The sequence below is a fragment of the Poeciliopsis prolifica genome, unplaced genomic scaffold, assembly GCF_027474105.1.
Source record: "Poeciliopsis prolifica strain line A6 unplaced genomic scaffold, Auburn_PproV2 SCAFFOLD012, whole genome shotgun sequence".
Classification (NCBI taxonomy): Eukaryota; Metazoa; Chordata; class Actinopteri; order Cyprinodontiformes; family Poeciliidae; genus Poeciliopsis; species Poeciliopsis prolifica.
Window position 1 is genome coordinate 9,080,231 of NW_026562387.1, and position 10,386 is coordinate 9,090,616.

General features: G+C 36.9%; 1 protein-coding gene across 2 annotated transcripts; it reads right to left on the reverse strand.

The window, feature by feature from the left end:
- Positions 1 to 402: 402 nt before the first annotated feature.
- On the reverse strand, positions 403 to 10,143 carry LOC129364854 (suppressor of cytokine signaling 6). 2 transcript variants are annotated; one of them, XM_055037771.1, is made up of 3 exons: positions 9,772 to 9,795; positions 9,290 to 9,352; positions 403 to 5,867 (listed from the first exon to the last, which is right to left on the reverse strand). In XM_055037771.1, the coding sequence occupies exon 3, from the start codon at positions 5,739 to 5,741 to the stop codon at positions 4,134 to 4,136; it is 1,608 nt and encodes a 535-aa protein (XP_054893746.1). In that variant the 5' UTR covers positions 5,742 to 5,867; positions 9,290 to 9,352; positions 9,772 to 9,795; the 3' UTR covers positions 403 to 4,133. The 2 variants fall into 2 exon arrangements, with proteins under 2 accessions (XP_054893746.1, XP_054893745.1); XM_055037770.1 differs by lacking the exon at positions 9,290 to 9,352 and having other exon boundaries at positions 9,772 to 10,143.
- Between the last annotated feature and the right edge of the window lie 243 nt (positions 10,144 to 10,386).

A 10,386-nucleotide genomic window follows, 5' to 3' on the forward strand; every position in this document is an offset into this window, starting at 1 on the left:
AAATGCAGAATTTCACTTTCTTTGAAAAGATTAATTGTGGGCCACTGGGCATTTGTCCGCTCCGGTTTCTGAAGTCACTGCTGCTTCAGGAGTGGCTGAACACAATGATTGACTAACCACAGGCAAAACCTTGAAACTCTTAGCCAAACTCTCCGATGCAGTTTACATCACAAATCTCTCATATCAGTGTTGTTTCCATCTTACTTTTTCCCCTCCACTAAACTTGCAGTTAACTAGATAAAACTTATTGTTTTTTTAATTCAAAACAGAATAGTTATCAGAGTAATTCAATTGTTTCTGTTAATGTTACAAGAAAATCATGTATGAGTGTGCATGAATTTTGATGTTCGTTATTGATGAATACATGTAAATCTTTTTATTAAGGCTACACACAACAATTCCTCCTTTTTTTAGAATATAGTTTTATTTATAATTTATAATCGGCAGATACAAAAAACTCTTTAACTGTATCCAAAATGTGCAATAAATCATTGATTTTTTTTTCTCCAAAAGAAAATACAAAAAGACTATCTACTTTGAAAAGTTGACAACCAATGTAAACTGGAGTGAACTGGCAATTCTACAGAGGCTCTACTAATTAATACTAATTCTCTTTTAACCGACTACAGTCATTAACAAATTGCAAGTTTTGCTTTGCTCTCCCAAGATGACAACCGAGTCATTATGTGTACATACATCTAGAGTGGCAACATTCTAGTTCCACCATTGTTAAATACAAGAAAGGCAATAATATCCAAAAGCAGCACGAATGTGTAGAACACATTAAAGGAATTTTCAAAATTGTACCAACATGATAATGTGAGGAAAAGAAAAGGGAAGGTTTTGTCCAAACATGATGTCGTAAACAATTACCTTCAATGACTGAGATGCACAAAGGAAAAAGGAGAAAAAGAAAGAAACTGGAGTATGTTAAGTGCTTAACAGCTGTTACTCATTCAAATCAGCAGTCTGAACAATCGTCAAATCTCTGGAATCGAACAATGAAGGCTTTAATGCACAAGCATACTGTCTGAAAAGGATTTGCGTGTCGAAATCAAATGATTATTTCAAAATTAAAATGGAATTATAATTAAGATGGATTAAAAACTCTATAAGAAAAAGAGACTAACATTTTGTCTTCACATTTTGACTGAAAAACATCCTCATACACAAAAGGGTAAAAAAAAAATGTACATCCACATTCTCGCTATGATCCCATATCTTAACAGCCAATTAGGAACAGCTTTGAAATTATGCTGGCATGTGACCCCCTTAAATCACACAGATATGACCCCCCCCACAAAACAACAACAAAAAAAAAACAATTTTACTCTTACAGTTATATGAATACATCATGACAAATCTGTGACTTTTCTTTATAAATCACCATCTGAGGGAAAACTTGAGGCAAAGAGAGGTTCAATGAATGTTCAAGTGCAAATTATGTGTCATTGTAGTCCTTATGTTCCCCATGCTTTCAGAAATGGGTCTGCAGGCAGATAACAGGATACCTCAAACAAGCGTACATTCCTTTTGTACGGCCCCATCCCCCAGATGGCAAATGTCACAAACGACAACAAAAAACATCTCTATACAGCCAAAACACATCTTAAATCCTTCATTCCTATACAACTCAAAGCTTTAAAACTAAGTGTTTAAACATGCAAACACCGTTCAAAGATCCTATCTAGTTTCCACTGTGCTTCCTCAGACAAAGTCTCCAGCTAACTACAACTAAAACTATACCCTAAAGACCTACCAAAGTTGCCAAAGACATTTTGCAATACTTTTAAGGACACTGATGTCAAAAAAATGATGACCACTCATATTGTGAGGAGACAATTCCCTGTCAATTATCCAAATAAAGCACTTGCGTAGCATACTGTGTGCTCTTCCCTTTACTCTGACGCCATCAGCTCATTATAACTTGTGGTAGTGCAGCTCTGCAAGGACAGACTCAAGACAATATGAAAAACTGCAAAAAATAAAATAAAATAAAATTTAAAAATAAAACTCTTCAAAATCTTAAGAACACCAATGATGGCATGCAGGTTTGGTTTAACTTTTATCACATGCCAAGACCCTGACATCCCTTCCAAGGTGGAGAAGACTCCTTAACCAATGTTTCCCAAATCTGTATTTCCCAAAAGCCTGCATCTTTCCTACGTCCGTATCTTCTTTCCAGCTTTATGTTACCACTAGTACTACAACTAGATTAGAGATGCACCGAGAAGTCAGTAAATCCCTCGATATTCTGGTACTGGTAACTAAATTGCCAGAAACGCAAATATATATATATGTTTTTTTTTTGTTTTTTTTCTGATCAGCTAAAATATAACCAAGCTTAACCAGATGGTGTTAAGCACATCGGTGTGGAAGTCATTGCTGATGGAAAAAAGTGTTAAAAACAGAAGCAACAGGAAGCACAGAGATGTTATTGGTTGTTTAACAGGAAACGGTTTTAAAACATGTCAAACCATGTCAGCGGTTCACTGAAAACCAGAGAAAGCAACAGGATGGCTGAATAGAATACAGCAAAACTGCTTTAACTTTTGTTTTTTTTGTTTTTTGCTTCTGTCTGCCATGGAACATGTTGAATCTATAAATGATTGAAGCCTTTCAGAATTCCAAAGATCCTACATTGTCTAGATACAGACCGTTATGCTACCTGTGCTCATTTCTACTAACATGCTAAAGGCAATTTAAACTTCGACACAATAATGCATTTTAAAATTATTAGTAAAGCCCTGTTGTACAAAGATGATTCTCTTTCACAATCACAATGTGGTATCACTCCTTTTACTAAAAAAAAATTACTTATTACCCCTCATAGCAGGAAAGCTAGGGGGCCGGAGGGAAGTGTTTGAAAGCTGTTCTTACATTTTCCTTTATTTTTGTACTTAAAAGATAAATAATCTCCATCAGCAGACAAAAGCTTTCGAAAAACCACCAATTGGAAATTGATTATTCTCGGTGCATCTCTAAAGGTAACTTGGACAAGATTTCACATGAGATGTCTTTTAGTTGCAGAATGTATGAGGGCAAGGCTTTCAGACTCCCCAAGGTAAATGCAATTGTGCATTGAATAACCAACCTCTGATACCAAATTGTTTTATCCCTGTTCAACACCTTATACCATGTAGTCTGACAATCTTAAAGGCTTTACTACATGCAGACAACACAAGCATTAGTGAAAAACTTAAACCTGCAGTGGAAATTTTGCAAGATTTCAAATGCAGAATTGTCATTATAATAATTTTTTTAGTCCATACATTTAGTTGATGCCTTTTCTAGAAAAAAAGCACCTGCATCCAGCATTAGAAGTACCATTAGGCTTGAAAAATGCATAATGACAAAATGCAGCCTTATAACTTTAAAGCTAATTCTCAGCCCCAGCTATTGAAAGCATCCTAGTGGCTGACAAAATCTGGACATCTTTTGCTGTTCAGCTTTACAGTTTGCCCTTGGCTTAGTACTTTAGTTAGCTTAAGAATTTCTGACACATAATAATGTCATTTATTATCTATGTTTATATATCAAACTTTAACATCATTATTTTAAATGCAAAGTTTCACTATCCAAAATCTTAAGTTGCAATTTGATCAAGACTAAAGAGGTAAAGACATTTCAACATCTAGAAAACTGATAGGCAAAAGATGTGCAAAAGTAGTCAGCCTGTAGAGATGAAAAACCAATTGTAGCAAACATTCATTTCTGTAATGTACAATCCAGTTGATAATGCAGCACATTTTCAATTGAAAGAGGAACCTTATTTTTCCCAACTTGCTCTACTTTACTGCAGATAATTAAGAAACTTCTGCTCCTTGTTCACAGCCAGACAGCATACATCCATCACAACTGTCAAATGTCTGATCTTCATTGTTTCCAACTAAGCTTACTTTGCTTTTCACCTCATCCACATTTTTGCAATAGATTAAGTATTACCAAATGCAGAACCTTCTGAACACCAGAAAAATAAAACCTCACAGAAGAGTGGAATGGACAAGACAGGGTCACTTAAACATAAATCAGGAGCTACCAGAACCAGTCGTCTCAAACTGTGGTTGTCTGTAAACCTTGTGTAAAAATCTTAACTGAACACAAAAGTGCAAACTGCTACCACTGCCCTGTCCTCAGTAGTGCTTCTCCTGTAGGTAATCTTTCATCTTGTTGGGTAAGGGCAGTTTCTGGATGAGGTCTATCCTTGTGTATTGCCTAATGACAAAGCGGCAAAGATACTGGAGGGACCGCACTTGCATAAACCGAGATACTGGGTTGGTTAGTCTGACTGGGTAGGTTGCAGACCCTGGAAGGCGAGACCTGGAGTAACAAAAGGCTCCGTTTTCTGAGTCTCTGATGGAGTGTTCAATTAAATCAACGATTGACGTGTGACCCTCGACATCAGGCTGCTCATAAAAGCTGAAGCGTCCGTTGGAGTGTTCGATGCGTGTGTGAAGGGTTTTGCTCTGCGATCGGAAGCTAAGGCTGAGCAGGTATCTGTCATCTGAGCTGTCTCTGACCAGGAACGAACCATCAGCCAAGTTGATCAGCTTCTCCTCCGCCTCCCAACGTGTGATTGGACCCCAGTACCAGCCCTGCCTTGCAAGCTTCTTAAGCTCCTCGGTCAGACTGGTCACGACCATCGGTCCGCTGCTCTGGACTGAATCGTACACTCGACTGACCCCAGGAGCTGAATTTGGGTCAAAGTTGAGGTGGTGTCTTACCCTCTCAGCTACCTGGCTGTCTGTAGAGCTGAAGCTGGAAAAAGTCCTAGGGATGTGTCCATTACTTGTCATGGGTGGCAGAAGGGGGCTGAGGGGAGGTGGGACATCCACCCGAGAGCTTTGGAGCACCACACCAGCAGAACCTAAAAGAATACTATTAACTGAGGTTTCCATAAAGAGGTCCGCAGGCATCCCATTAACCAGTTCATGATCCTCCTGTCCCTGCTCTGTGTGGAAGGACCTGCTGTCTGCCTCTGTCACAACCTCCATGGGAGTAGAACTGTCTAGGCAAAAGGAGTGGGACCCTTCTGGGTACATTCCATCATCTGAAGGCATTGTGTACTGGATATAGTCCTGGGGCGTCAACCCCAGCACCACAGGCACATCATTTTCATCGATGTTTAGATGCAGCTCACCATTTTGTGGTTGTTGGAGGTACTTTATGGACTCTGCTTGGTCCTGAAAGAGCCCTTCCATCTGGAAGTTATGAAATTCTTTATGAACACCATTTAAGGTGGGACTCGGGCAAGGAGAGTGGACCATGGCTTTAACCTTTACCTCCATCTTGATACATGCCTCGTCAGAGTTGACCGGTCGCAGAGGCCACGGCGAGGGGCTGTAATGGTGACTCCGCAAGGATGCAGATCTGAGGGGTCTCTGGGCTTTTACTTCATTGCTGATGGGCACAGAAGATGATGAAAAGTTGTCATCGTCATCTGCCGAACACAAAGCTGAAGAGACAGCTTTTGCTTTTGCCTTTTGTTTGGCAGACAGCCTCCTCTTTAACGAACCCATTAGGCCCTCACTTTTAGATCGACTTTTATTTTGGCCTCCTTTCTCGTCCTCACAACCAAGATCACACCCTGAAAGGTCTTTGGTGTAGCAGCCTCCAAAAAGCGATTCCTCTTTTGAAAACTCTGTTGTCACTGAAGGCTGCTGGAGCATGACAAAGTCACCCTCCTCTTTGGCCTTTATGTTGAGGGACTTGCGGATCGTCTTAAGGCTTATCTTCTTCATTCTGACAGGCCCTCCAATGTGGGGGCATGGGACGGCTCTCCTGATATCCTGATGAAAGCACTATCCACAATGTCCTTCCATCAGGCCACATGAAACAAGTCATCCATACAGTGGATCCAAAACTCCCTGAAGACAGAAATAGACACATCTTAGTCGCCTTAATAATAATAGAATCCAAAATAATACATTTTCTGGTTAAATTTTTTTGTTTGTTTTATAATTAACAAAAGGAATACCATTTCAAAGTTCTCAAAAACAAGATTGGAGCACTCACATAATTTCCCTAATGTGACAGAGATACTTTGCTACGTAAGATAAAGAATACTTCTATCCATATCATATTTAAACTATTGGCAATAAAGTCTATGTAGTTGAGATAAAGATAAATATTTTTTTCCCCCCCAACTATTATTGTAAAGGATACATTCACTATTAAGGGGTTAGATTTGATGCAACACAGATCAGATTACCCCTCAAAAACAAGGTTGATCACAAATAAATTATAGAAGGTGAGATGATAAATAGTCAGCATTGTAAGGTTATAAAGGCAAAGAGTAAAGGGAGACAAATACGGTATTTCACTCTAGTCACACTGTGTGGTTTTCCAACATTACACAACCTTACTGCCTGGTATTTTTAGATACTGTCCCTCAGTGGGGACATTCAGATGTATCACCAGCAAAGTTACAGGAATGTGAAAACATGTTGATTTACACAAAACAAAAAGTACAAAGGCAAAAGTTAATTATGAAAATTATTAAAAGGCTTTCAGTAGGGGTGCACCAATTGCAGTTTTCTGGCCAAACACCGATCTTAAAAAAGATGTACCTGTTGATTCTAAATCAGATTCTCTTTTTCTATAACAGACAGTGTCAGAAGGGGTGCCGATAAGACTTAAAAATACAATTATACTTTTGTTTATATATATATATATATATATATATATATATATCACATACACTTTTGATCATTTCCCCCCCTTGATTTCTTTTCTTAAAAATAAATTATAAATTAATGACAATATTTTAATAATATTACTTTTATTTTAAATTCAAAATCATTTAAAATCAAATAAATAGAAGCTGTTAATCAAAAGTACAAGTGTGGACCGAAGAGGAGAAGCAGGCACCTAGAAGGCAGGCCCTTGGTGAGCTGGCAAACTATGAAAACCCAGCACTAATGTACCCAAGAGTACATTAGTAAAAATAACAAATCCAGATTTTCCCAAAAAAATATATTCAAAAATACAAAATATGATTAATGGATGAAATTGATTTATTGCCCAGCCCTACTGTCAGATGTTACAAGATCACAATTCACCTTCAATGTTCCAATATTATTTTATTAAAAAACCAATAACAAAATCCTTGAAACAATGCAAACATCTTTTAACTGCATGAGGTAGTACTCTAAAATATAAATGAAAAGCTTAGAGAATTGTTGCCCGAACCACTAAATGATCTAAACTTTCATGTTTTACAGGAAAAAATGATGGAAGAGAGCTGATTTTCAGATCTGTGCAGAGGTAGATAAAATGTGTGAACAAAATGCAAGCAACGACCGATCACTGATCACTCAAAATTAAGAAAATTGGGGCAATCGAAGCATGAACGACTCCAATCCCAGAATTTTGATTTTTTTTACCCTGCCTGCATTGACATTCTGTTATTATTAAAAACATGATATGAATCAATAAAAACAGGACATTTTTTTCTTAAAATCAAAGTCTGACCGCAAAAGAGAAGGTGGGGGTTGCAATATACCATTTGCTAAAATAAGGAGGCAGCATCCTAATAAGAAAATGTTATCTATTTTAAAAGACAGAAAATGCGTGGATCTAGTTAGAGAAGATTTGTTTGCAGAAACAATCACAGAAACTGCCCAATTATGTACACAAAATGAAATCTGCTGTAGCCTTTCTGAAAGTATATTTGGCACATTTCCTACATTACCATATAAAAGTCAACTTTAGATACAAACAACTAATTAAAGAGTTAAAGATGAAAAGATCAGGTTATCCACAGGGAGTGGGGAAGACTAACAATGCACAAAGCCACAAAACAAGCATTTATGGTAAGAGCTGCTAAAACCCTCGCACAAAAAAGGAGAAGCAGCATTCAGCACCTATGCACCAAAAATCTGGAACAAACTTCCAGAAAACTGTAAAACAACTGAAACACTGACTTCCTTTAAATCTCAACTAAAAACATATCTGTTTAGAATTGTATTTGAAACATAATATGGATAATATTGTTTATTCTATGGTGCGTGACTTCGTGTTTTGTGTTTAGCACTTTGAAATGCCTTGCTGCTGAAATGTGCTATACAAATAACAATTGATTTGATTACCTATCTGAACAGTAATGCAAAAACTTAGAGGGGGCTTAGATTGAGTAATTACGCCAGAGAGTTAAAAAAAATCCTACTATGGCACTTTTGCTGGAAGAATTGGCAGAAATCCCCATAAATAGAAACAACTACATCACAACTAGTAACTATTTTATCTTCAGTTGTTACAAAAATGCTAGATATATCAAAAATAACAAAAGAAATGTGATGCCTTGATATTGACCTATAACACTTTAAGAAGCTCCTATTCTTTTTAACACTCAGCAAATCATCAAAACAATGCTCCTTTATGATGCCATTTACAACTGTCCTTAAGAGCATTTGACTGAGAAGTTGATTGTATGAGCTCAACAGACTAGCACTTCCACCAGATGTTTAGACACCCCAAAATGGCTGCCACAGGACATTCAAGGACTCCTCAAACAAGCATGAAAGAATCAAAGCAAACACTCCACATATGTTTTTGATGAGGTAATAAAATTATACATTTATACTTTTGTGTTTATGTATAGGATTAGTTTGTTTAGACATAAATATAATAACAATGTAGTCTTACTTAAACGTTAAAATAAATGCCATCCATCATGTTTCACTTTTCTAATCAGATTACCTGGATTCAGCAATAAAATATTACAATCTGTACATGTATAGTTCCAAAAAGAACTCTTTAGTTATTAGAAATTTTAAATCATTAAATATTGTAGACACTAAATAATATGGTAAATGGGGTATGTATATATAAATTTTCATTTGGCATTTATTTAGTGCCATTCGCCGTATTATGTAATATCTACAATATTTGACGATTCAAAAATAATTCATTATATATAACATTCTCCAAAATGGCATTTGTGGTATTATTTAGTATTAGTATATATATATTTAGAATTTTGGGAAATTCTGTTGAAAATTGTTCTAGGTTCTGATAACATGCTAATTGTTCTATGGGTGGTTATGCTGCTGATATTTACCTTCAGACTCCACCCCATCTACATATATATTTACCTTGCATCATGCTAACATGGCTCGACAGTAAAACATTTCAGTCTTTCAGAAAATATTTCCCAAATCATGTGAAAGTTGAATTGGGGAAACTGAATGTTTTTTTCAACATTCAGAGTCGTTTTTGTAAAACAGGACCACGTGACGCTCTGAAACAGCCGTTTGAAAATCAAGACAGCTGCAATCTGATTACTCACCATTATCTGCAGGAAAATGGTGACTCAGATGGGTCAAATTCCACTTCCACCACCTTTTATTTACTGTTGAAATGAGCAAAAGCATGTTGATATGCAAAGGTCTGCCGATATACCTCACAAATGAAAGGCACTATGAAAAAAAAACAAAGCATCTTCGGATATGCAAAAGTCATAAACGCCTTGTGCTAAACACTAAAATTAACCAGGTATGCCCTGACCTGGAAAGGCCTACGGACACAAGAGCATGCTTGGAGGTTAGCTACGTTTGTTAGCATTCTACTTATATGCTTTAAATGTGAATACTCCAAATCCCTTCAGTCGCTTTTTAATTTAAAGATAGAAATATCCAGGAGAGACGCCCATTATGTCATCAATGTTAAGACTGCGTGGAAGCCAACACAAAACTGCTGTTAGCAGACCTGTGAAAAGTATTTTTTATACGTTCAAACTTGTCTAAGGAATAATACAACATTGTCTCTTACCTTGTCGCTTCCAGCTTTTTTTTGTCGTAAGCAGCGTGTTAATGTTTAGTTATCTGTCAGTGAAAACACTCTGGGAAAAGATATGGTCCTTGGCGATTGTTGGCTAACGTTAGCGTAGCTACTGCTACCTTACTACCTAAGTCAGTTAGCTTTGTTAGCGTTTTATGTCGAAAACATCACCGCCACCGTCCCTTTAGTTCACTTCTGTGGCAAAACAAAGCACAAAAACACAAACATGGACGGACTTTGTAATTGTCTTCACACACGGGAACTATTAGCGGCTAAAAACGACATAATTTAGGGTACATCTTTCAACCTAGGTCAGCTAACTCTTTGTAGCTCACGGCCTCTTCCTTTCTTCCTTTGTTGCCTGTTGAATTGTGGGAGCTGAATCGGTGTGTGTTCACATGCAGCGAATCAAAAGGCAGCAATCACCACATCCTGCAGGCAGGCGCACTGAAAACGTCACTCCCATAATAATAATAATAATAATAATAATAATAATAATAATAATAATAATAATAATAATAATAATAATAATAATAATAATTTTATTTGTATTCTATTAGTTGGGTTCAAGATATAATTCTCATTTGGCCTATCTTTATTCATGAC

Bases quoted from the DNA above. Each gene is read 5' to 3' on its own strand.
- LOC129364854 (XM_055037770.1), bottom strand. From the start codon at position 5,741: ATGAAGAAGATAAGCCTTAAGACGATCCGCAAGTCCCTCAACATAAAG.